The 25,806-nt window shown below is 58.2% G+C and overlaps 3 protein-coding genes and 1 long non-coding RNA gene across 18 annotated transcripts; 3 read left to right on the forward strand and 1 right to left on the reverse strand.

Moving 5' to 3' along the window:
* Nucleotides 1–717: 717 nt before the first annotated feature.
* LOC104697627 (mas-related G-protein coupled receptor member H-like) lies at nt 718–4,396 on the reverse strand. Of its 2 annotated transcripts, none has more exons than XM_039552876.1 (2): nt 3,853–4,396; nt 718–2,080 (listed from the first exon to the last, which is right to left on the reverse strand). In XM_039552876.1, the coding sequence occupies exon 2, from the start codon at nt 1,968–1,970 to the stop codon at nt 1,050–1,052; it is 921 nt and encodes a 306-aa protein (XP_039408810.1). In that variant the 5' UTR covers nt 1,971–2,080; nt 3,853–4,396; the 3' UTR covers nt 718–1,049. The 2 variants fall into 2 exon arrangements, with proteins under 2 accessions (XP_039408810.1, XP_039408811.1); XM_039552877.1 differs by lacking the exon at nt 3,853–4,396 and adding an exon at nt 2,408–2,514.
* A 3,197-nt stretch (nt 4,397–7,593) lies between these two features.
* On the forward strand, nt 7,594–18,219 carry LOC120410082. Of its 12 annotated transcripts, none has more exons than XR_005602030.1 (7): nt 7,594–7,637; nt 8,148–8,316; nt 10,781–10,853; nt 16,470–16,594; nt 16,993–17,185; nt 17,335–17,566; nt 17,686–18,219. XR_005602030.1 is itself a non-coding variant. In XM_039552892.1 (6 exons), the coding sequence occupies exons 1-5, from the start codon at nt 7,621–7,623 to the stop codon at nt 17,465–17,467; spliced, it is 612 nt and encodes a 203-aa protein (XP_039408826.1). In that variant the 5' UTR covers nt 7,600–7,620; the 3' UTR covers nt 17,468–17,566; nt 17,686–18,219. The 12 variants fall into 12 exon arrangements, 6 of the variants coding, with proteins under 6 accessions (XP_039408826.1, XP_039408823.1, XP_039408824.1 ...); XR_005602028.1 differs by lacking the exon at nt 10,781–10,853 and adding an exon at nt 15,160–15,328 and having other exon boundaries at nt 15,777–16,594; XR_005602026.1 differs by lacking the exon at nt 10,781–10,853 and adding an exon at nt 15,160–15,328.
* A 220-nt stretch (nt 18,220–18,439) lies between these two features.
* LOC120410087 lies at nt 18,440–20,285 on the forward strand. Of its 3 annotated transcripts, none has more exons than XR_005602034.1 (2): nt 18,440–19,007; nt 19,090–20,285. It is a non-coding gene; the product is annotated as an uncharacterized LOC120410087 (long non-coding RNA). The 3 variants fall into 3 exon arrangements; XR_005602032.1 differs by having other exon boundaries at nt 19,184–20,285; XR_005602033.1 differs by having other exon boundaries at nt 19,707–20,285.
* A 383-nt stretch (nt 20,286–20,668) lies between these two features.
* LOC120410098 (basic proline-rich protein-like) lies at nt 20,669–25,268 on the forward strand. Its single transcript, XM_039552955.1, has 3 exons — nt 20,669–21,137; nt 24,045–24,703; nt 24,837–25,268. The coding sequence occupies exons 1-3, from the start codon at nt 20,669–20,671 to the stop codon at nt 24,900–24,902; spliced, it is 1,194 nt and encodes a 397-aa protein (XP_039408889.1). The 3' UTR covers nt 24,903–25,268.
* The last annotated feature ends 538 nt before the right edge of the window (nt 25,269–25,806 follow it).

The following is a 25,806-nucleotide window of genomic DNA, read 5'->3' on the forward strand; positions in this document are numbered from 1 at the left end:
TATCCCTATCCTACAGCCCTATCCCCATCCCTATCCCTATCCCCATCCCTATCCCTATCCCTATCCCTATCCCTATCCCATCCGCATTCCCACTCCAGTCCTATCCCCAACCCATCCTCATCTCGGCTCCCCTTCCCTATTTCCTGCACCTATCCCATCCCCATGCTGCTCCCCATCCCCATCTCGACCCCATTCTCCATCCCATCCCATCCCATCCCATCCCATCCCATCCCATCCCATCCCATCCCATCCCATCCCATCCCATCCCATCCCATCCCATCCCATCCCATCCCATCCCGCAGGTTTCCCGCCAGGCGTTCGCTCCCGGGCTCTGAGCGCTGCTCGTCGGGCTCTGCTGCCCTCCAGTGGGGATATTTGGGATCGCCGGCATCCAGACCCCTCTCGACCCGCCCCAGACTCTTCCTGACCCCTCTGACATCCCAGATCCCCCCCGACAGCCCCGCTCCTGCCCCGCTCCAGCCGGGACCAGGCACATCTTTGCCGTGGCACTCCCGGAGCAGCCGGGGCCGTGCTGAGCCCCTGGGCCATCCTGCCCGTGCCGCCTGTGCCGGTGCCAGCCCAGCTCCGGGCACTCGGCATCACGGGGGCTCCGGGCAGCACCAGCCGTGGCCGTGTCCCCTCCCTCCACCCACATTCCCGGCTGGCAGCAGGAGCCAGAGGAAGCCGGGGAGCGCTGGCAGAGGGAGCCAAGGCAGCTCAGGTTTCACGGAGCTGTTTATTGATATCACACTGCAGGGGGATGCAGGAACCATGCCACGGGGATTTTTGGGATGACAGCCCTGTGAGGAAGGATCCGTTTGGGGAACAGTGTCCTAGGAACTGTGAGGGAGGAGGAAATCCATGCTCCAGTGTGCTCCCTGCAGAGCTTCCCTCCCACATCGCCCGTGGCACTGCCCCTGCTCCCTTCTCCTGCAGGAATACAGTGCAGGAGGGTGATCCTGTGGATATTTATTGATCAGTTGGCTCAAGGAAACCCTCAGTCACTGTCCCAGGGTCCTTCAGCAGTGCAGGGGAAGGGATCAACAGGCTCAGACCCCCATGTCCCTGTTGGTATCTTTGCTGTTGGCAGTGATGTCTTTCCGCTCCTCAAAGACCCTCTGGAGCGAGAGCCGGAGGGACCCCATGGAGCAGGGCTTCCAGCACCTCCCCACCAGGAAGTAGATGAAGGGTTTGATGGTGCTGTTGATGCAGGCGAGCAGGAAAAAAACCTGGGAGGACACACCGGTGTAGCCGAGCTGCTGCAGGATATTCCAGAGGTTGAGGAAGAGAATGAAGAGCACAATGAGGAAGATAACTGTGTCACGCTTCTTGGGTTTCTGCTGCTGGGAGCCACACTTGGCTTTAATGATGTCGATTGTGCGGGTGATGACCACGGGTGCAGCAAAGATGAGCAGGGTGACGGCGAACATGGAGGTGAGAGCCACCCGGCAGTGCTCCTGCTCGTGTGATGGGCACAGGAATGTCACCGTGGGAATGGCAGTGATGAGAGCAAAGGCGACCCAATACACAGCACTGTCCACCACCCACAGCAGGCGCAGGGGAGGGTGACAGTGGAAGAAGAGCAGGCAGAGCTTGTGCGTGTCCGGTATGACGGTGATGCGCGTCAGCCGGAAGAGCCCCCAGTAGTAGGACATCATGGACAGCTGGAAAAGGAAGCTCACGTACACCTGGGGCATGATAGGAGAGCAGGACACGTCCTCCAGCAGGAAGAGCAGGGAGGAGGGGAGCGCGAAGAGGAGGAAGAGGAAGTCAGCGACAGCCAGGTCAAAGATGCGGGCAGTATGGCCTTTCAGTGTGAGGAGCCAGAGCACAGCCCCGTTCCCGGCCAGCCCACAGAGGCAGATGAGCAGTGTCACACTGTGTATGGCCACGTTGGTGACATCTGTCTCACATGGATCATCTCCTTCGGTGGGTGAGGCAGAAGGTGGGAACACGGAGCTCACCTCCATGGATGGACGCTGGGCAGGCGCTGGGATGTGGCCCCGGCTGTGGTCAGAGTGGATGGGCAGTCAGTGCTTGGAGAATCCAGGGATGGACCAAGCAGCTCCTCAGCAGCTCCCTGCAGCGGGAAGGGTTCGGTGGAGAGAAGTGAGATGTGCAGGGGAGGAGGGCGGTGGGAATGGTGGGGTGGGAGAGGGAGGTGGGAGGGTTGGGCTGTTTGGCAGGGGACTGATAAATAACAGAGAATAAACATTTTCAGTTCCCCGATGTTGCTGAAAGACCAACCAGCCAAAAAGATAAAAGGATGTGAAAGTGTGCACACAGGATGATAAACGTGGCTGAAGGCAGTGAAGGAACAGATCAGGAGGCCTGCAGTGGTTCTGGGGCAGTTCTGTAACAAGAAGCAACAGAGCATGGCCAAAGGAAAAGTTCAAGGTGAGGTCACCTTTAATATGGCAGCACTCAGTGAATAGGAGCACCAGAGAGCCCTCCTGATGAACCTTCAGGATCATGAAAGGACTTCCAGGAGGAGGTGGATGCATGGAAATTAATTCTACGATAGTAATGTTGATTTATCAGATAAGAAACACGCTTTAATGACAGTGTATGTTCATAATGGATAAAACCCCTGCATTAAAGTCTCACCACACTGTCAGAGACTGAAATATTATAGTTTATGATTTAAACATTTTCATGAAGGACTTTTAAAATTGCATTACAAAAGCTGCAGAGAAGACAAATGAATCCTGAATGGGGCCCTGAGTGAGGCCTTACACCGCTCGCTGGTGAAGAATAGATAAAGTAACAGCTCAGTGCTGGGGACATTCACAGAGCACAGGCTTAACACCTTCAAGGTGGGGACCACAGCCCCAGGGCTATCAGCTGCCAGGCTCAAAAAGACCCTTCACCAAAGGGTGGCGGGAGGAGAGGCTTTGGGTGTGTGTTGGAAAAGCCTCTGGTCAGAGGCTCAGTGACTCCCCATCCTCCACTGTGCAGAGGAGCCCAGCTGAGGGGTCCTCACGGAGGGGGGAAGGGCAGGGGGGGGCAGGAAGCTTATCCACAGCAAAAGAGGTAACATGGCCCATCACAGGGGCCCCCTCAAAGGGGTTCCCAGACCCTGCACCAGAGCACCAGAGATGATGCAATAGACCCTCAGTGTTGTATGGGACAGTGTCAAGCCAGCCCCTGCAAGGGAGACACGTGGGTGTTCCCACCTGGCTCAAAGTGTGCATTAATCCATTAGTCATTCTGTACTCTTTGCCACGTGGTGTGGTGGCACGTGGCAGCATGGCCATGGTGGCAGTGAGGGACCCTCACCAGCAGCAGACCAGATGGAAGGGAGCAACGAGACATCATTGGGACCCTTGGATGGGTGATACGCTTCCACCTAACCCCTGTCACCTCTCCCTGTCCCCCCAGAACCCCATGCACACTCCTTTTTCTCTTTCTTTCTTTTCTCTTTCCTTCTCTTTGCCTCTCTACTATTAAATAAATACATCCATTTCTTGGCATCAACATTTAATCTCGTTTCGTTTTAATCTTGTTTCTGGGAATGCTTTGAACCTTCTAAGTTCTTTCCAGTTTAAGCACAGACACTTAGCTTTCTTTGCTTTTCTGGGTTTAAACCACATTGTAACACACGCACACACACAGAGAACAAGGAGAGGTCCTCCTGTGTGTCCTGCACAGGTAAAGAATTCCTGCTTCCTTCTGCTTCCCATTGTGTTAGATTATTCCGGCCCATTTGTGTATTAAGATACAGACAGGATGCACAGGAAAAGAGGGGGTATCTGGGGAGGGCACTGCATCACTGGGAGAGGGTGGCAGGCACAGAGCAGCTGCAGGAGGAGAGGAAGGTGGGGCAGGGAGGAAGGAGAACATTCCACTGACCTGTTCAGTGTGGGGCAGCAGCAGGCACAGGGGCTCTGTCCCCATCAGCGGCGCTTCCTGGCACCCCTTGCTCCTTTGGGATCCACATCCTAAAGCGGCTGCTCCCAGGTCAGGAACACGAAGGAGAAAGTGCCCAGATCACCAGGAGGTGCCCACTGCTGTCCCACCAGCTCCTCTCCGTGCCCTGTCCTCGTGTTGCTCCCCCAGGCTGGGTGGAGTCACGGGGGAGTTGGAAATTGTGACTTTGGCTACGTCAGAGCTCCACTTCCCCGGAGTTATTTGTCATGGGGTTTTTCCCACTAACGAAGTGACTTTTGCCAGAATGTCCACATGGAGAATTTTGCGATTGCCTCCTAATTTCCTCCTGGTTAGAAACACTCCTTCCCTGCAGAATGTCCCATTCTCCGACTGCCTTCCCTCTCCCAACAGGCTTCTACCATTCCTCGTTTCTCTTCCCTAAGGGGTCATGGCCACTCCAGCAGCACTGGAATGCAGGCAGTGCTAGCAGTGGTGGTGAGGAAGTTGGCTGCTTCTCAGAAGCAACTCCCATTCCGGGAAGAGCTCCGGGATCATTGCCAACACCTCCCCTGGGCCCAAAGGAGCACACCTGAGACAAGAATTCCCATTTTCCACTGTAATGCAGGCTCACACAGCCCAAGGGAAGGACAGCAATCAGCTGCTTGCAGCCAGGTTATCAGCACGGAGAGCCCACCTTAATTACTGCCAATACCCTTAATGATTCAATGAGAGCACAGATTTGGGGGTGCTGGGATCCCTTTGCAGCCCTTCAGCAGAGCTCATCCTGCTCCTCCTCAGTCTTGGGAGCACTTGTGGTTGTTTTTACCTGACCCCCCACCCCTTTGCCAGCAGGAACACCTTCCACCAGACCAGGTTGCTGCAAACTCCATCCACCCTGGGCTGGAACACTTGCAGGGATGGGGCTGCCAGAGCATCCCTGGGAACGTGTGCCAGGGCCTCTCCAGCCTCACAGGGAAGGATTTCTCCCTCATATCCAATCTGAACCCACCCTCTGGCAGTGGGAAGCCATTTCCCCTTGTTGTCCTGTCACTCCAGGCCCTTGTCCAAAGTCCCTCTCCACCTCTCCTGGAGCCCCTTTAGCTCATGGATTATGAAGTGTTTGCCCTTGGAAGGATTGGCATGGTGAGGAGTTGTGAGATTCCATAGCTGGGGACACAAACGGGGTGTCAGCAAGGAGGAGAGGTGACAGCTCTGGTCCCAGGGTCCCCACGCACAGCAGCTTCCAGCAGGAGCATCCCAGCTCCCAGGCACATGTCAGCCTGGGTAGGAATCCCCCTCACTGCCTTAGGAAGGGCTCTGCTATGAGACAGGTACCTGCCCTCCTCAGACAAGGCAGGGGCTTTAGAGTGGGAAAAAAGAAGGAAAGGAGCCATTTTGGACACTGTTCACCAGGGACAGGCTCTGCAGCAAAGCCCAGATATTATTCATTCACCACATTCTGGGGTCAGAGTTCCCACGTTGGGATGAAACAAAAGCAATAAATGCCAATTTCATGTAGGGGTAGTACCAAAATGGCAAAGATCAGCACAGCCTGGATTGTGGCTGAAGCTGCTGTGCAGAGTCGCTGTTCAGCTCCTCCTGAGGGGGCCAGGTTCAGGATGGAGGTGCTGAAGGGCTTCCTTGGACATGGATGCTGGGGAACCAGAGGACGGCCCCGTTGTGCAGGACAGCAGCACAACCCCCTAATTTCTGTGCAATCCAATGGTCCAAGCTCCTGGTGACATCAATTTCCATATTTCCAGTGGGTTTTGGTCACAGGCCACAAGAGTTCAGTTGGAGTTCACCTCTGAGCCTGCTCTTTACTCAGAATGATTTAATTCTGGAATTAAGGAATGTGACAAATTCCCACTCCAAGAGGAAGGGAATGTTGCTGTCCCTGCCCAGCTCTGTAGCCCTACCTGGTGTCTCTTCCCATCACCGGGAATGCAGGGCTGGCTTGTACACAGCCTCTTGTACATCCCTACCAAGAAGTAGATGAAGGGTTTGATGGTGCTGTGGATGCAGGAGAGCAGGAAAACAACCTATGAGGAGACATCGGTGTCATTGAGCTGCTGCAGGATATTGCAGGACACTGAAGAGGAGAGTGAAGAGCACAAGGAGGGACAATAATGATGTGGAACCTCTCGGGTTTCTGCTTACTGGGAGCCACACTTGGCCTTAATGAAGTTGATGTGCTGGGAATGACCACAGGTGCAGCACAGCTGAGCTGCTCCCTGTCTTATCCCCATCCCATCCTCATCCATGCTCTCCATCCCATCCCACCCATCCCATCCCATCCCATCCCATCCCATCCCATCCCATCCCATCCCCATCCCCATTCCCGCAGGTTTCCCGCCCGGCAGCCTCTCCCCACCTTGAAGCGCTGCCCGTCGGGCTCTGCTGCTCTCCAGCGCGGACATTTGGGATCGGCAGCATCCAGAGCCTTCCTGACCCCTCCTGACCCCTCGCACACGCCCAGACCCCCCCGGGGCCGCCTTCCCCCCGACAGCCCCGCTCCTGCCCCGCTCCAGCCGGGACCAGGCACATCTTTGCCGTGGCACTCCCGGAGCAGCCAGGGCCGTGCTGAGCCCCTGGGCCATCCTGCCCGTGCCGCCTGTGCCGGTGCCAGCCCAGCTCCGGGCACTCGGGACCATGGGTGCTCCAGGCAGTGAATGTGGCCTAGGAACAGCTCTGTGGTCAAGGGAGCAGCAGAGGAACTGAAGGATGCTCTTCCCCGGCCACAGCTGCTGCTTGTGCTCTGGGGCAGCGCTGCCGCTGCTGGGCTTCCTCGGGGAAAACAGCTCCTTTAGGATGGGGCTTTGCTGCAAAGCTTTCCCTGAGCTGGGTGTCTGCAGGAGGCAGAGTCGGGATACCAGTGTCAGGAGTTTTCCATGGTTTTCCAGGCTCTTGGACACAGCACGTTCTGGGCATTTGCCAGCGTGAGGCAGAGCAAAATGGGTGCAATTGGACTCTGCAAATGCAGTTCAGGCAGACGCTGATTCTTTTAACTTTTTCCATGGCAGGGTCGCGAATTCTTGGGCATTTTGGGAGTCTGCCTTGACTTGCAGGGACTGAAGGGTTTAGGTGTGGAATTGTTTGGCCAGCTTGCTCCAAGGCCATGCTGTACTTCCTGCGAAGTGCCCCACAGCTGCCAGGCCCGAGGGGCTGCTGGCTGGGTGCTGGTTCTGCTCTGCCCTGGGAACTGGGAGCCCCTGGAGGGCTGGGGGTGACACCTGCACATGGGCTGGGGGAAGCCTGGAATTGTATCGGCAGCCACTTTTCTATGCAGCTCTATGGACCGGTGTGCTGCTGAACGAAGCGGCTCTTCAGCACAATAAATTTCAGGCAGTTTGGAAAAACCACGGAATATCTCCGAGTTAACGATGGAGAGGGTTGGGGCTGCTCCTGATAAACGTGCAGGGCACGGGGCAGGGGGCAGAGATGGGCCCTCAGAGGAGCGGGGGCTGCTCCTCGCTCTCGGGGCGCCGCGGGCGCTGCGCAGCCTTGCCCTCTTACTTCCCAATTCCTCATTTTGTGCCTCCTTTTCCCTTGGGGATGCGCCCGGGCCGCATTCCAGCGGCCGCCACGGCAACAGCGCCTGCGGGCGGCGGGGTGGGCGGGTTTGCCGCGTGATTGACGGGGCCGACAGGCTAATGGGGAGGCGGGCGGGCCGGGTCTGGCCAATGGGGAGGCGCGGCGGGGCTGCGCGCGGCCAGTTGGAATCGGCGGGAGCGGTTGGGGCGGGCGGGCATGGACGGGCCCGGGCGGTGAGCGAGGAGCGGGAGAACGGGATGGGGAACGGGATGGGAACGGGATGGGGAACGGGATGGGGAACGGGGAACGGGATGGGGAACGGGGAACGGGATGGGGACGGGGGAACGGGATGGGAGCGGGGCGGGAACGGGGTGGGAGCGCATCGGGGGTGCCCCGTCCCCGGAGCTGTGCGGATGCCGCGGCCGTGGGGGTGGCAGAGCCTCCGCCCAGCCCGGGCGCTTCCCACCCTCGCTGATCCCGGCCTGAGCCGGCCTCTTCCCTGCAGGGATTACGAGGCTCCGATCCGGCATTTCCGAGGGCCCGAGCCGCTGGAGCCGTGGGACGGCTGAGCACGGCCCTGGCTCGGGGTGCCCCATCCCTGCCCCGCTGTTGCTCCGTCCCTGCCCCATCCCTGCCCCGTGCCCTCCCTGCCCCGTCCCTGCCCCGCTGCCCCGTCCCTGCCCCATCCCTGCCCCGCCGCTGCCCCGTCCCTGGCTCGGAGCTGACTCTGGAATGGTTTGCAGGTGCCTGCAGTGGGCAGGGGAATGTCTCCCGCTCCCAGAGAAGCAGAGCCGCTGGCCCGGGCTCCTGGAGGAGCTGCTGAAGGTGTTCGTGGGCGACAAGAGGGACAATGAATTGCTGCCAGGCAGCCCAGGATTGTTCCCAAACGCCATCCCCTGGCTCTGTACCTTGGTAAGGTCTTGTTCTCCCCAAGCCCATATCCAGAGCCCCGTGCTGGGAATAAAGTAATTCCTGGCTTTCCAATACTAAAAATGCATCACCAGAGCAGGGTTCTGTTAACCTGATGATTTGGGGGATATTTGGCAAAAATTGATGGTGGGCCAGGTTGGACTAAGCTTTTAACACTCCCTGGATTCACGGGATCGGGGATTCCAGCGTGCCCTGCACAGGTTTTTTCAGGGAAATCCCTTGATCCCCAAATCCGTATGAGTTCAAAGCAAAAACCCCTGGGAGCTGAAGGCAACAGGATGTTTCTTGGGAATGTTGAAGTGTTCAGTGTGTCCTGTTAGCTTTGAATTAATGCAGATGGTCGGGGATTGTATGTTCAGAGTTGCTGGATTAGGCATGGCCAGGTCTGGATTTGCATTTGTGGGCACTGAGTGTTCCTTGTGTCAGCTTTAGGTCTGGATTGGTGGGAATTGTCGGAGAAAAGAGAAGGGAATTGAAATGCACAGCTCTGTTCTTGGAGAAAGGATCAGGATGGGAGAAAAGAGGGTGTGGAACTGCTGGGAGCTCCTGGAGTGAGGGAAAGGATGCAAGAGGTGGAAACAAAAGCTGTGGAACAAAGCCCGAAAAGGGGGCTGTAAGTTTGTCTCATACCTCTTTAAACTTTCAAGAAGTGTCATCTAAGGTGATCTGATGCAATGTTCACTTTGGAGAAATAATTTTAATAGTTTTCTGGGCATGATTATGAGACCCTTTATCCTCGCTCACCCATCTGTGCTCATTTGTCTCTTGTCTTCTTGTATCTAATTTAAATCATCAGTGTCGTATGGTGGGGGTTTTTTACTTATAAGGATGCTAGAAGGAATTAGAGCAAGGGCTTGGATCTGAACCCCACTGGCCACTGCCTTTGCTGTTTTGTCTGCCATAGCATTTCCCAGTTCAGGGATGGTGTTACCCTGGGAGTGTCCTTTATAATGCATTATAGCCACTTTTGAAGGTTTTACCACTGCTTCCAGTAACTGCATGATTTCAGTAGCATGCTTGATTTCTTTCTTCTGTGAGGTTAATAAACCCCTTTCTTTCCAGATAGCCCCGTGAGCGTGTACCACCCCAAAGCATACCTTGAATCAGTCCAAATGTTGATAGGTTTTCCTTCGGCCAGCGCCAAGGCTCCAGTTAGGGCTGTTATTTCAGCCTTTTGAGCTGATGTCCCCACAGGTAACAGTTTTGCCTCAACGACAGCGTCTGTGGTTGTAACTGCACACCCAGCGAGCCGCTCACCATCCTTGACATAACTGCTCCCATCAGTGAACCAGTTTCCTGCATTTTCTAGCAGAGAGTCCTTTAGGTCTGTGTGGCTGGAGTAAACTGCCTCCATGGTTTCAATGCAGTCCTGCTGTACAGGCTCCTCAGCAGCCTTGCCCTGGAGGTAAGCTGCTGGGTTTAAAACGTTGGTTACTTGGATACTCACATCCTCCGATTCTGCTAGGACAGCCTGGTGTTTGAGAAAGCGAGATGGGCTTAACCAGTGATTTCCTTTCTGTGTGAGCACTGCTGACACTGTGTGAGAGACAAAAACAGTTCTCTGCTGGCCCAGTGTGAACTTGTGAGCTTCTTCTATGTTCAGGGTCCCAGCTGCCACTGCACGCAGGCAGGGGGGCTCTCCTTGGCTGACCACGTCCAGCTGCTCGGAGAAATAAGCCACTGGCCTTTTGTATGGTCCCAGCTTCTGTGCCAAAAGTCCCAGTGCCAGTCCTTGTCTCTCATGTGAGAACAACAGAAAAGGTTTAGTGACATCTGGTATGCCCAGTGCTGGAGCTTGCATTAACTCACGTTTCAGAGTTACAAATGCATTATTAGTCCCTGGTGTCCAGCATAGGTGAGTTCCCCCAGTCTCTTTTAGGAATTGGTATAAGGGTTTTACAATGAGTCCATAGTTGTAAATCACGTGTGTTCTTGCTGTGGATATTACAGCAGCTTTTTCTGTCTCAGTTAATTCTGACAGCATGAGGTCTCTATCTTCCCAATCAATCTCTTGATTTCTAACAACCAATTCAAACCTCTTTGCTACCTTTTCAGGGTCTTCTCTATACATTCTGGCTGCCTCCCTCCAGGTATCTAAATCCAAAGCTGTAAATGGTGTTTTAACTTTTGTTATTCCCCCGTCTGGCCCCACCACTTGTCTAAGTGGTGCTAGGAGCTTCTTCTCTACAGGGCTCTTGCTCCTAGTTCTGGGTGATATTCCTGAGCCAGCCTCGCTTGTTCCTTCATCCCCACTATCCTCTGAGGATGTTTGGGGTGCTGGGGACATTGTTCCTGATGTTAGGGTGCCACCACTGCGCCCCATTAGCTCCTGGGTTTCCAAGGGATCCTGGTCCCTCTCAGCTTTGAGCTTTAAACATCTCTGCCCAATACTGCATGATGAGCAACACCTCTTCATGCGGTTTTTTCCTTTTGCCTCCTTTTCTAGGAGGAGGACCATAGAGTCCTGTGGTGCCAGATTGATGCCACCTTGTTTCTGCCACTCTGGTTTGCGTCTTAAGGTAAAAAAACCTTAATGGGTCTCATCCCATTTATTTTCCCTCCTTAAAAATAACATTAATTGCAATAGAGTGTTCTATCTTAAAGAGCCATTTTCTGGCCATTTTTCACCATCATCTAATCTGTAGAGTGGCCACCACTGATTACAATATTTAATTGGGGTGCTCTTTTTCATATTCCCTCCAGGGACTCCCCCCAGCTCTTTCCAGTGTGCCAGCACGCATCCTAATGGACTTTTCTGGGTTATTTCCTTACTTTCTGATGATCCCATTACCTCTTTTGTCCTTTCTCCCCCTCTTTTCTCTCTTCATGGCCAAAAACCCCCACAACCAGAGAACCAGCTCCTTCCTTCCACAAAGCCACGCTCTGCCACTCTTGTCTAAAACCAAGCTCTCTCCTCCAACAACTTGGACACTGTTCAATCTTTCTAATAGACAGTACTACTTTCTAATACATGTACAAAAAAACCCAAAACAAACCCAAGCTTCACAACTGTTTCCACACTAGGCACGGGATTTTAAAAGGGAAATTAGCTGGGGCTATATGAGAAAAGCGTTGGAGCCTGGGTGTTCTCAATTCAGTAACTAAAATCTTTCTCCTCTAAAATCCGCCCCCTTTAGGACAGTAAGGTTGAATTCCAAACCAACGGTTTATGTGATTTATCCTCATTCACTCTTTGCCAAACGCTTCGCTTTTCTCTGGCCGAGCCCGTGGCCGGGGTACGGAACCGCAGATAGAGCCCCCCACTCGCTTTGTACTTTGGCAGCACGTCTCATCCACTCTCACTCACACAGCAGCAGAATAGCAACAGGCAAAACACAAATAGCAGTACAATAGCACACGACAGCGGGGTCCAACCCCTTAAAGGTACCTTTCACAGTGGGGTCCAACCCCTGGGGGTCCAACCCCTTTAAAAGCACTTTTCCTCTTGCCCAGGACTAATTTTGGGAGACCCAGTCTTCCTTGGGACTTTCAACCCACCCTCAGGGACTCGAACCCTGGACCTGCAGGTATTTTGTGTTTAAAAGGAATAGCAAATCCCTTAATTTGGTGCAGATGGCCCTTGTCTGCCCCCGCCGTTAGCCAAAGGACAGCTGAGCTCCCCCTGAAAATTCAGGGTGGTGACTGGGAGCTCTGCTTACCCCTGGATCCGGCAGCCAGGCAGAGAGGGTCCCATCTCGGGGTGCCGGATGAGTCACGCCTCAACCGGGCCAGGAGACACTTCAGAGACAGAGTCAGAGAAGTGGGTGTTTGCTTTATTCGGCGCGCCGGGTGTGTGGGGATCGCTCCTCCAAACACACAAACCTGGTGCTCTCTGCAACACAGTATTAAGGGTTAAATTATGAATATTCATCACATTCCTTGGGACAGGTGTGGTTATACAGATTATTTCTCGGAAGTCATTAATATCATTAGCATGTGGGTCACGCATGCGCTGTGTGTCCTGGTGGTCGCACTGAGGAAGGCTCCTCTTCTTCCTCGGGGGTCTTTCTGATGAAGGCCAGTAGTCATCCTCCCAGTGAACTTTTCACCTTTCTCCCAGGGCAAGCGTAGTCCTTTGGGGAATGATTCAGCGTCTCTGAGATAATCCTTGTCCCCTCTATCTTGACAGGATTAGGGTGAATTCGGCTTCTTAGGTTTTGTAATTAACATCTTCTGTCTGAACTAACATTTGCTGTCTCCCAATAGTTAACTTGTGCTTACACGAGTCAGTTATTGACTGCCCCTTCTTCAAGGGTGGCCAGGTTCAGGATGGAGGTGCTGAAGGGCTTCCTTGGACATGGATGCTGGGGAACCAGAGGACGGCCCCATTGTGCAGGACAGCAGCACAACCCCCTAATTTCTGTGCAATCCAATGGTCCAAGCTCCTGGTGACGTCAATTTCCATATTTCCAGCGGGTTTTGGTCACAGGCACAAGAGTTCAGTGGAGTTCACCTCTGAGCCTGCTCTTTACTCAGAATGATTTAATTCTGGAATGAAGGAATGTGACAAATTGCCACTCCAAGAGGAAGGGAATGTTGCTGTCCCTGCCCAGCTCTGCAGCCCTACCTGGTGTCTCTTCCCATCACCGGGAATGCAGGGCTGGCTTGTACACAGCCTCTTGTACATCCCTACCAAGAAGTAGATGAAGGGTTTGATGGTGCTGTGGATGCAGGAGAGCAGGAAAACAACCTATGAGGAGACATCGGTGTCATTGAACTGCTGCAGGATATTGCAGACACTGAAGGGGAGAGTGAAGAGCACAAGGAGGACAATAATGATGTGGAACCTCTCGGGTTTCTGCTACTGGGAGCCACACTTGGCTTTAATGAAGTTGATTGTGCTGGGAATGACCACAGGTGCAGCACAGCTGAGCTGCTCCCTGTCCCATCCCATCCCTATCCCTTCCTCATCCATGCTCTCCATCCCATCCCATCCCATCCCATCCCATCCCATCCCATCCCATCCCATCCCATCCCATCCCATCCCATCCCGCAGGTTTCCTGCCCGGCAGCCTCTCCCCACCTTGAAGCGCTGCCTGTCGGGCTCTGCTGCTCTCCAGCGCGGACATTTGGGATCGGCAGCATCCAGAGCCTTCCTGACCCCTCCTGACCCCTCGCACACGCCCAGACCCCCCGGGGCCGCCTTCCCCCCGACAGCCCCGCTCCTGCCCCGCTCCAGCCGGGACCAGGCACATCTTTGCCGTGGCACTCCCGGAGCAGCCGGGGCCGTGCTGAGCCCCTGGGCCATCCTGCCCGTGCCGCCTGTGCCGGTGCCAGCCCAGCTCCGGGCACTCGGGACCATGGGTGCTCCAGGCAGGTGAATGTGGCCTAGGAACAGCTCTGTGGTCAAGGGAGCAGCAGAGGAACTGAAGGATGCTCTTCCCCGGCACAGCTGCTGCTTTGTGCTCTGGGGCAGCGCTGCCGCTGCTGGGCTTCCTCGGGGAAAACAGCTCCTTTAGGATGGGCTTTGCTGCAAAGCTTTCCCTGAGCTGGGTGTCTGCAGGAGGCAGAGTCGGGATACCAGTGTCAGGAGTTTTCCATGGTTTCCAGGCTCTTGGACACAGCACGTTCCGGGCAATTTGCCAGCGTGAGGCAGAGCAAAATGGGTGCAATTGGACTCTGCAAATGCAGTTCAGGCAGACGCTGATCTTTTAACTTTTCCATGGCAGGTGCGAATTCTTGGGCATTTGGGAGTCTGCCTTGACTTGCAGGGATTGAAGGGTTTAGGTGTGGAATTGTTTGGCCAGCTTGCTCCAAGGCATGCTGTACTTCTGGAAGTGCCCCACAGCTCCCAGGCCCGAGGGGCTGCTGGCTGGGTGCTGGTTCTGCTCTGCCCTGGGAACTGGGAGCCCCTGGGAGGGCTGGGGGTGACACCTGCACATGGGCTGGGGAAGCCTGGAATTGTATCGCAGCACTTTTCTATGCAGCTCTATGGGCCGGTGTGTGCTGAACGAAGCGGCTCTTCAGCACAATAAATTCAGCAGTTTGGAAAAACCACGGAATATCTCCGAGTTAATGATGGGAGAGGGTTGGGGCTGCTCCCTGATAACGTGCAGGGCTCGGGGGTGGGAAACGAAGATGGGGAGAGGAGTGGGGGCTGCTCCTCGCTCTCGGGGCGCCGCGGGCGCTGCGCAGCCTTCCCCTTTGACTTCCCAATCCTCATTTTGTGCCTCCTTTTCCCTTGGGGATGCGCCCGGGCCGCATTCCAGCGGCCGCCACGGCAACAGCGCCTGCGGGCGGCGGGGTGGGCGGGTTTGCCGCGTGATTGACGGGGCCAGAGACCAATGGGGAGGCGGGGCGGGCGCGGGTCTGGCCAATGGGAGGCGTGGCGGGGCTGCGCGCGGTCAGTTCGAATGGGCGGGAGCGGTTGGGGCGGGCGGGCATGGACGGGCCCGGGCGGTGAGCGAGGAGCGGGAGAACGGGATGGGGAACGGGGGAACGGGATGGGGAGCGGCATCGGGGGTGCCCCGTCCCCCGGAGCTGTGCGGATGCCGCGGCCGTGGGGGGCAGAGCCTCCGCCCACCCCGGGCGCTTCCCACCCTCGCTGATCCCGGCCTGAGCCGGCCTCTTCCCTGCAGGGATTACGAGGCTCCGATCCGGCATTTCCGAGGGCCCGAGCCGCTGGAGCCGTGGGACGGCTGAGCACGGCCCTGGCTCGGGGTGCCCCGTCCCTGTCCCGTCCCTGCCCCACCGCTGCCCCGTCCCTGCCCCATCCCTGTCCCGCTGTTGCCCCGTCCCTGCCCCGTCCCTGCCCCATCCCTGCCCCATCCCTGCCCCGTCCCTGCCCCGTCCCTGGCTCGGAGCTGACTCTGGAATGGTTTGCAGGTGCCTGCAGTGGGCAGGGGAATGTCTCCCGCTCCCAGAGAAGCAGAGCCGCTGGCCCGGGCTCCTGGAGGAGCTGCTGAAGGTGTTCGTGGGCGACAAGAGGGACAATGAATTGCCGCCAGGCAGCCCAGGATTGTTCCCAAACGTCATCCCCTGGCTCTGTACCTTGGTAAGGTCTTGTTCTCCCCAAGCCCATATCCAGAGCCCCGTGCTGGGAATAAAGTAATTCCTGGCTTTCCAATACTAAAAATGCATCACCAGAGCAGGGTTCTGTTAACCTGATGATTTGGGGGATGTTTGGCAAAAGTTGATGGTGGGCCAGGTTGGACTAAGCTTTTAACACTCCCTGGATTCACGGGATCGGGGATTCCAGCATGCCCTGCACAGGTTTTTTCAGGGAAATCCCTTGATCCCCCAATCCGTATGAGTTCAAAGCAAAAACCGCTGGGAGCTGAAGGCAACAGGATGTTTCTTGGGAATGTTCAGGTATTCGGTGTGTCCTAAATGTTAGCTTTGAATTAATGCAGATGGTCGGGGATTGTGTGTTCAGAGTTGCTGGTTTAGGCATGGCCAGGTCTGGATTTGCATTTGTGGGCACTGAGTGTTCCTTGTGTCAGCTTTAGGTCTGGATTGGTGGGAATTGTCGGAGAAAAGAGAAGGGAATTGAAATGCACAGCTCTGTTCTTGGAGAAAGGATCAGGATGGGAGAAAAGAGGGTGTGGAACTGCTGGGAGCTCCTGGAGTGAGGGAAAGGATGCAAGAGGTGGAAACAAAAGCTGTGGAACAAAGCCCGAAAAGGGGGCAGGGCAGGGCCGTCACCACGGAGGGGGAAAGAGGGAAAGAATCCCTGCTCCAGGAATGCAGCAGGGGCCAGCAGAGGATCATTTTGCATCCACTGCTCTCAGTGGGATTCTAATAATGAAGGTCCAAGGGAATGATTTGTTTGTTCTTAGGTTTGGAATGAAAGGTGCTCTTGCAGAGGGGAAGATTCACCTGTTAAAATTCTGTGGGATAAAGGAAAAGAGGGAGGCAGCAGCTGGGGAATGAACAGGTGGATTTTTGGTGGATACAGGCAAAGGCATGGGCAGGGGCTCTGAGGTAAAATACACCTCATGGGTAGCACCAGGAAAAGCTCCAGCTGCCCATTTTCCCAAGCTCTGACATTCCAGAGGAGTAAACAGTGGTCAGCACATCAATTTCTCTATTCCTTGGATGCCCAGGGCTTTGTTGGGAAGAGGTGACATTTGGAAAGGAACAAATCCAGGGATGTAATTCCTGATAGTGAGGCCCTGGTTTTGATATCCTTCCAGCACCCAAACACAACAGAGGGAATCCTGGAGGAGCTGGAAAACGCTGTCACTCCATCAGTGGAATTCCTGGGCAATGGAAAGCAGCAGAAGCAGCAAGAACAGAGTTGGAAGCAGGCTCCAGCCAGGTAAGGCAGACACCAAATCCTTTGGAATTAGAAGTGGGCAGGGGTGGGAAGAATGAATTCTTACATTTGTAGCCCATGGATTCCTGAGCAGGATCCCGGCAGGGAAGAGTGCAGGGATCAGACTGGGGACTGATCCCAGCTGGGGGCAGCGAGCCTTGGAACTGGCTGGAGGGAAGAAAGGGGGATCCTTTGAGCACAAGGATCAGCTGTCAAATGTGGAGATGGCATCAGACAATTCCTCAGGAGTGTTCAGTTCCTGGGCCAAATCCATCTCCTGCCTTGTGCAGGAGCTCAGAGATCTGGGAAGAGCCCAACCAACGCAGGGAATGGACTGGCAGCTAAAACTGCTGGGGAATGGTGGGGAAAAGCATCCGAACAGGGGGCCTCGTTTTGTACAGGAATGGTACAAAAAATGTCCAAAAGAGCAGGAATCCAATGGGATTTCCATATTCCTTGGAGACCACAATGCAGTGGGAAGGCTGAGAGAAGGAAGCAAAGCCTAAAAAGGCAAATGAGCCAAATCTGCCCAAAGCCTCCAATGGCCACATTCCCTGGCATTGCTGAGGACTTCAGCCAAGCTCCAGGCAAAAGGTGAGCCCCTATGGAATCCTTTCTGGGAGACCATATCCCGCTGGGACCCTTCCTGGAGAAGGCCATGGGATATGGGTTATCCCAGGTCCAGAGAATATGTCATTTCCTTGGAAAAACACTTGGATCACTGCATCACTTTCTTGTTTTAGGCTCACCAGTCAGCCGGGCTATCCAAGTCCATCCTCCCCAGCGGGGAGAGCGGGAGCACCTCTGGCCATGGAGAATTTCTGGGAGAGCCCGGGAGAAGAAAGAAGGCTCCAGCTTCACAGATCTGTGTCATAACCCATCCTGTCGGCCGCTCCTGTTTGATCCTGGTGCATTTGTCCTCTTGGATTCAGCCTGAGCAGCGCTAATTAATTGCTGGGAATGAAGCAGCCTTTGGTACTTCTTTTCCACAAAACCTCTCCATCCTGCCCTTCAATCCTGTTGCAAACACAGGGAAAACCCAAAATTCCGTTTTTTCCCCTCTCCCGTTCACTTTGCCTCCTCTTTTCTCGCAGGCTTTGGGCTATCCAGGCTTGCATGTGGATTAGGCAGAGCACCCTGTAGGCTCAGCTCCAGGTGGGATTGCAGCGGTGTTGGAAGCACCAGGGATTCTCCCAAGGTTTGGTGTGAGGAGCTGCATCTTGGGAGGGGCTGGGATTTTGTGCACTTCTGGGGTTTTTTCTCCTGTTTGCCTTTTGGGCCGCCTCAGAGAAAAAGCTGGAAACCACAGAAAGGGAAGGGGGTTCCCAAATTCCTTTCCAAATCCTCAGAGGAGGCACAAATCCACGTGCAGCTGAGGAAAGAGATGAGAATGGGAATGAGGGGGGTCATGCTGGGTGCCCTCCCCCAGAGGGACCCAAAACTGCCAGAAAATTCACAGGGAGGGGAGTGTATAGAATACTAAAACCCTCGTTTTTCACTTTTAGGTATATTGATGCCTCATACTAATTTATGTATAGATTAATTTTCAAATACAGCCTCTCTATCTACCCTAACATATACAGCAATATAAGAAGCTGGGAATAGAGATCAGCAGGTTTTGAAAATAACGAGCCGGCGTTTTTCTCCAGGAAGGAAAGAAGGGATTGCTGTCCTGGCACAGGGATTGCTGTCCCGGCACAGCGGGAGCTGCAGGCACGGGGCACCGGAGCTGCCTCGGCCGTGTGGGGCCCAAGGCGTCGCTCCGGGGTGGATTCTGTAGGGACAAAATGAACATTTGGGGTAAAATCTGGGTTAATCTGCCAGTGGGTTTGTGCCCGCTAGTGTTTCACGGCCCCGCCGGCTCAGGGCGGGTTCAAGGCGCAGCTGCCCCGAGCCAGCGGGACCGGCCGGGGCTGCTCGCTCCCGGTGCTGCCGCCTTGTGGGGAGAGCCCGGCACTGCAGCCCGGAACGGCGCTGGCCACGGGATCGGCGTGGAACAGCAGCGCAGGGAATGCTGAGGCAGCGCAGGGAATGCTGCGGTCCCAGGGAAGGCTGAGGCGTCCCAGGGAAGGCTGAGGTGTCCCAGGGAATGCTGAGGCGTCCCAGGGAATGCTGAGGTATCCCCTGCCCGGGGCACTCGGCAGCAAATCCCTGATGTTGAGCAGAAAAAGGAAAGTTCTGGGTTAGTGGGAGGAGGTTTCTGGAATGGAGTTGGGACAGGTGCTGATCCACGCATGGAATCACGGGCTGGTTTGGCTTGGAAGGGACCACCAAGATCATTTACACTCTGTTTGTTGTCTGATTCCACAGCAAAGAACATCCAAAACTGCCTCCTCACCCTCATGGACAGCAGGAATGCCTTCCATAGCTCTTGTTTTGGAATGGGAATGGCTGTTGGGAGCTCTGGCAGGACCAGGTAAGAACAGAAATGGGATCATTCTGGCTGCCTGCTGGAGGTGGTTTTCTCTTTCAGGATGTTCTGATTGATCCTTTCACAGCAGTGTTCCTGGGCACATTTCAAAACAGTTGAAAACTGGTGGGGAAAAAATGTGAACCTGATCCATTTCTAGTAATTCCAAGCTTCTCCCACAGCACCGTTCCAGGGGAAAGCTGATGAAAGGATAAAGATGCAGAGGAACAAGTGCTGTAAACCCCCCTGGCGCTCTGAGAGAGCAAACCTTGCAGTAATGCCAGTACATCGCTCTGAGAGACTCTGGGATCACAAGGTTTTCCAGGAAAGCAAAACAAAGACAGAGATGAGGGAATAAGCATCCAGTTAAGAATGGTTTGGTGGGTGTAGGAATGATTCTTGTATGTTTGATGCTTCCCTTTTTATTCCTGAATAATTTTAAAATGATTCCTTGAATAAATCATCTAAATTTGGGAATTTAAATTTGAGAGGGAACAGTGCAACATCAATACAGGCAGAGATCATGGAATGATGGAATGGTTTGGGTTGAAAGCCCCATCTCTGAGCCTGTTCTGGGCAGGCTCCTGCCCATCGGCCACTCCTTGCAGGTGGACTTGGAAGTGCTGGAGGCGTTCAGGGAACGCTGATTGGTTTTCCCTGCCTCTGGCAGTCAGGTCAGTAAAAAGACTAATTGACCTCTTCCAGTGGGGAGACATTTAAACAAGAGGTGCCAAAAAGAATTGGAGCTTCTGCACGCTGAAATCTGCAAGTCTCCAAGTTAAAATCCCCCCTGGATGGTCACCGGTGCGACTCCCACGGACTGGTCACCTTGGCCAGGAGTGTCCAATCCTGCTGTCAATGCACTGGGCCAGGATGTCATTTTCATTTCGTGTAAAGACCCTCTGGGTGCCCCCCAGTCACTGGAAGGACCGGACTGGGCTCCCAGGGCAGTAATTCCAGGTGCTCTCTTCATGGCAATAGCACAGGAGCCTTCCCCTTGGCCAGAGGAGCGGCCAGTGCCTCCCTCAGTCCACAAATCCCCAGGACAGAACCCAGAGAAAGGAACAGGAATATGGAAATGCCCCACAGTGGGAGTTTGTGTTGCTCTGGATTAAATTTTGGATTTATAATGTTAAAGGGGGGGGTGTGGAGGGGATTTTCTCTGTCTCCTGTTCATTATTGTTACCACTGCTCTTGTTGCTCTCACTGTCACTATGTGTTGTCATTACTCTCAAATGATTGCATTTGTCTTGGTTTCCATTATTAAACTGTTCTGAGCTGGAATTTTGTCTCTGGTCTCTTCCCCATCCCACGGGGGGTGAGGGAGCGGCTGCTGGTGCCCAGCTGGGGTCCAGCCATGGCCCCGGGCACTTTTGGGGGCTCCGAACCCGAGGGACAGGAGCGGTTTTGGGCTCACAAAAAGAGACCCAGTGCTGCGTTTCGGGGGCTCAAAAGCAGGCGCAGAGCTTAAAAGCAGAGACTGAATCCTGCACTGTGGAGTCCTGAGAGCAGGCTGGTATGGCCAGAGCTGGGACTCAGAAACAGTGACTAAATCCTGTTCTCAGGGCTTGAGGAAGAGAGCGAGTCCTGTGTGTTCGGGCTCACAAAGAGAAACGGAAGTGCTGCGTTTTGCTGGCCCTGAATTAAAGCCCAAGTGCCGTGTTTTGATGCTCCAAGCGGGCTCTTGGGGCCAGGGCGAGTCTGTGTCTCTGGGCTCCGAGTCCTGCCTCAGGCACAGCCCGAAGCCGGGCTCGCCGGCCCCACGCAGAGCTCGGGAGCAGCGACTCAGCGCCGCGTCCGGGGCTGGCGGCAGAGCCCGGGGCCGCGTCGTGGGGCCCAAGGCGGGCTCCGGGAGGGGCTCAGGGCTGGGAGCGGAGCCCGGCCCGGCGCGTCGGGCCCGGCTCGGGATCCCGGGGCTGCCCGGGCGCCGGCAGAGCCCCGGCTCCCCGCGGAGAGCCGGCCGGAGCAGGAGCGGCAGCGCCGGGCTCGGCCCCAGCGCCCGTCCCGGAGCGGCTCCTCCCGGTGCCGATCCCAGCCCCGATCCCGCCGGGGGAGAGGCGGCACCGCCCGGGACCCGCAGCGGCCGCCGGCAGGAGCCGGAGCCCCGGTCCCGGGAGCGGCCCCGGTGCGGCCCCGGTGCGCGGGGCGGGTCCGGCCCGGGAGAGAGGGGCGGGGCCCCGAGCGATGGAGCCGCCCCCGTGCCGGGCAGGGCGGGCCCCGGGGCCGGGCGGGGCCGGGGCTCTGGGGCGGTCCCGGGCGGGGCCGGGCGGGGCCGGGGGCGGCTTCAGGGGCGGGGCCGGGCCCGGCTCAGGTGCGCGGGGCGGGGTCCGCACAGGTGCGCGGGGTCCCAGGGCGGCTGCGCGGGGCGGGGCCGAGGTGATTTAAGCCCCCGAAATCGCCCCCGCCGCCATTTGCTCCCTCAGAGCTCGGGGAGGCTGCGGCCGGGCCGGGCTCCCCCGGCGTGGCCCGGGTGAGGCCCCCGCTCCCCCTCTTTCCTCCCCCTCTTTCTCCTGCCCTTCTCCTCCTCCTTCTTCCCCCGCTTATCACCTCTTTCCTACCCCCCCAGTCTCTTTCTCTCTCCCCACACCCTCCCTGTCTCTCTCTCCCAGCCCCGCTCCTGCCCTCTCCCCAGCGCCCCCCACTCTCTCTCCCTGCTCCCCTGCGCATCCCCGACCCCCGTACCCCTCCTTTCTCCCCGACCCCTCCTTTCTCCCCTCTCCGTACCCCGCTCCCCAACCCGACTCCCCTCTCTTCTCCCTCTACCTCTCCTCTGTCCATCATCCTTTCCCCCCTCGTTCTCGTTCTCCCCAACCCACCCCGACTCCTCTCCCTATCCCCCCTCATCCCTCCCTGACTCTCCCCTTTCCCTCTTTCCCCCGCAGCCGCGGGGCTCGGGGCGCCGGAGAATAAAGCCCAGAGGGCCGGAGCCCGGCGCCCCTGCCCTCGCTGGAGCCCCACACGGGCCGGGCCCGCTCGGCGGGTCCCCCGTGCAGTACAAAAACAGCGCCGGGGCTCCGGCTTTCCACACATCACACTGGGGATCCCCTCCTCAGGAGGGGGTCCCGGGGGGGTGGTGGGTTCGGGAAGGGTGGTGGGTTGGGGTAGGGTGGGCCCCCCTCCGGAGGAGGGGGTCCGGGGGGGTGGGTGGGGTGGGCCCCCTCCGGAGGAGGGGGTCCCGGGAGGGGGTCAGGGTGGGCCCCCTCCGGAGGAGGGGGTCCGGGGAGGGGGTGGGGCGGAGGGGGGACTTTCCCCCCCTCCAGTCCCCGCCCCCTCTCCCGGACCCCCTCCTCCGGACGGGGCTCGCCCCGGCCCCCTCCCCGGGACCCCCTCCTCCGGACCGGGGCCCCGGGGGGAGGGAGGGGGGGCGGGTGGGGTGGGGGGGAAGCAGAGGGGGTCACGTCACTCTGCGGCATGAACAGACATAGAGATCACAGGCCAAACCAACAGCCCCCCCCGCCCGGCCCCCCCCCCACCCGCCCCCCTCCCTCCCCCCGGGGCCCCGGTCCGGAGGAGGGGGTCCCGGGGAGGGGGCCGGGGCGAGCCCCGTCCGGAGGAGGGGGTCCGGGAGAGGGGGCGGGGACTGGAGGGGGGAAAGTCCCCCCCTCCGCCCCACCCCCTCCCCCGGACCCCCTCCTCCGGAGGGGGCCCACCCTGACCCCCTCCCGGGACCCCCTCCTCCGGAGGGGGCCCACCCCACCCCCCCCGGACCCAGCCCCCACCCCCTCCCGAAACCCACCCCACCCACTCCCCCCGGGACCCCCTCCTGAGGAGGGGGCCCACCCTACCCCAACACACCCCCCTCCCCGAAACCCACCACCCCCCTCGGGAACCCCTCCTGAGGAGGGGATCCCCAGTGTGATGTGTGGAAAGCCGGAGCCCCGGCGCTGTTTTTGTACTGCACGGGGGACCCGCCGAGCGGGCCCGGCCCGTGTGGGACTCCAGCGAGGGCAGGGGCGCCGGGCTCCGGCCCTCTGGGCTTTATTCTCCGGCGCCCCGAGCCCCGCGGCTGCCGGGGAAAGACGGGACAGAGGACGGGAATAAGGGAGCAGAGGGGGTCAAAGAAGGAGCGCAGGTGGGGGGTTCGGGGTGTGCAGGGAGAGGTGGGGTGGGGGGACAGGAAAGGAGGGGGGGGAGGACGAGGACGGAGCACAGGTGGGGGGGGTCGAGATGCAGAGGGGGAAAGAGGGAAGAGGAACAGGGGGAGGTGGAGGGGCGAGGAAAGGTGGGAGACCGAGGGGGAGGATTGAGGGCAGGTGGGGGGAATTGGGAGGGGAAGGGGAGCAGGGTGAGGGGGCAGGGGGACCCGGGATGGGGGGGAAGGAACGGCGGAGAAGGGGAGAGAGGGTGGAGGGGTAGGGCAGGGTTGGGGTGTGTAGGGGGACAGGGAGGGGGCATGGGGGGAACCGGGCTGGGGGGAGGGAGGGGAGGGCTAGGGGGGAGAGGGAGGGGGGGTAGGGGGGGAGGGTGTAGGGGGTGGGGGAGGGGAGGCAGAGGGGGGAGAACGGAGAGGGTTAGAAGAAGAAAAACAAACACAAATATAAAGGAAAACAAATACAGAGACATAGAGATATGGAAATAGAGAGATACAGAGCCCGGCCCGGCCACAGCCTCTCGCACCGAGCGCCGAGGGAGCAAATGGCGGCGGCGCCGATTCCCGAGGCTTAAATCCCCTCGGCCCCGCCCCGCGCAGCCGCGCTGGGGCCCCGCGCACCTGTGCGGACCCCGCCCTTCACACCTGTGCCGGCCCCGCCCCGCTCCGCCCGCGCCCGTAAATGCCGGCGGATCCGCGCCCGCTCCGCTTTGTGCGGTGAACGCTCATCCTGCTCATCCCGGGCTGCGGCGGGACCGTCGTTCGGGGCGCTGTGCGGAGCCCGGCACCGGGGGCTGCTCCCGGCGCTGCGCCGAGCCCGAGGCGCTGAGGTGGGAACGGGACCCGGGCCCGGGGATTCGGGTCTGGGTCCTGTCGATGTCTGCTGGGGGCCCCGGGCCGAGCCGCTTGTCTCTCGGTGGGCGGGGTGCGGCTGCCGGGGTCGGAGAACTGAGGTGGGACGGGGGATGGCATTAGCGATCGGGATCGCCGCGGCTGGCAAGAGCCGCTCCGGGATTGGCGCTGGGGCCGAGCCCGGCGCTGCCGCTCCGGCTGCGGCCAGCGCGGGGCTGGGCTCCCGCCGGAGCTCCGGCTACGCTCCCGCTGCGGCCGCGGGGAGCCGGGGCCGTGCCGGTGCCGGGCCCGCCGGGAGGGCGGCGCTTCCCCGCAGCAGGCGCTGGATCGCGCCTGGAAGCGGGCGGGCCGCGGGGACCGCCCGTGCTGCCCCCGGCACCCCCCGAGGCCGCCGCTCCCTCAGCGCCGCCCGCCCTGTGGGGCGCCCCCTGGCGCAACCGGAGCGCCGGCGCTCCCGGCCCGGCCCCGCCCGCAGCCCCCGCGGGGACGCGGAGCTCCCCCAGCCCCGCCACTGCCGGGGCCGCCGCACCCCCTGCGCACAGCAGCGCCCGCCTCCCCCTGCCCCGGGGCCGCTCCCTTGGGGGCCTCCCGCCCGCCGCGGCCCCGCCCAACGAGCGCGGCTGCAGCGGGACGAGCCGCTCCGGGCCGGGCGCTGGCGCCGAGGCTGCTGCTGCCGCTCCTGCTCTCACTGTGCCCGCTGCGGGACCGGGGCCTCGCCGGGGCTCGCTGCTGCTTGAGCCGCTCATCCCGCAACTGCCGCGTGAGACCTGATGCTCTCCTTCCTCCCCCCCCCCGCTGCTTTCTCTGGGGCTGGTATGCTCCAATGCAAAAACTGGCTTTAAAAGTCCAGTGAAAAATGTTTCTTCTTTATTTCCAGAGCACAGGAGATCCTGAGTGGGAATGGATACACAAAGACCACCAAGTCGCACCCTTATGTGAATGGCTCCTCTGGCGATTGAACCCACACCTGGGCACTCTCAGCTCCCTGCTCCAGCCAAGCCAATCTCAGCTCCTGGCAATGTCCTGCCTGGGATAGGAATGCCAAGTGCCAGCAAGGTCATTCCTATGCAAATACAGCTCCTTCTTTTATGCTAATGCTGCTTTCCACACCAGCCCCTGCAATGGCCCCAGGGCAGAGCTCCATGGCCAGCATCTGATCATGCAACAACACAGGTGAGCAGTTGTGTGACAGCACTGAACTCTTCCCATAACCTGATTTCCTGCCCTTTCCAGGATTTACCCAACAGCTGTAAAGGTGCTCCTTCCATGGCCCTTTCCAGGGAGAAATGAGCAAGGCAAGTCCTGAGGGTTCACTTGGTCCACGGCCAAAGCTCTTCTGGAGAGGGTCAGGGCTGCTCCTGCCTGCAGAGGGGCCTTTCCCACAGGTGAGTGTTCACAGCCCAAAATCCCAGGGGCTGCTGAGGCCGGGCCAGCTTTTCCAGCCCAGAGCTGCACAGAGCTCTCAGCGACTCCTGCTCACTGCCAGGAGTGTTCCTTGGTGCTCCTTCTGTGTGTCCCAGCTGGCAGGGAACAGGGGGAAGGAGAAGGCTGGGAGGCCCAGGAAGGGAAGCAGCAGCTCTTGTGCTTTGGATTTACAGAGAGGAGCTGTGCCTGCAGTGTCCTGCCCGTGGCACACAGCGTGCCAAACACACATCCCGGGAACCGGGCCACTGGGCTGCCCGGGCAGCGCTGCGGATGGACATGGATAAAGGGCTGCCCGCGGCCCTCGGCCAGGGGCTGCTCTGAACAGGCACCCGCAGATGCTCAGCCCCGACAGACCCCACTGACACCCCAAAAATGCCCCAAGGAACAGCTGGCACTGGGGAATGTCAGCACGGGCTCTTTGCAGAGGGGCTCAGACAG

This window comes from Corvus cornix, chromosome 5, assembly GCF_000738735.6.
Source record: "Corvus cornix cornix isolate S_Up_H32 chromosome 5, ASM73873v5, whole genome shotgun sequence".
NCBI lineage: Eukaryota > Metazoa > Chordata > Aves > Passeriformes > Corvidae > Corvus > Corvus cornix.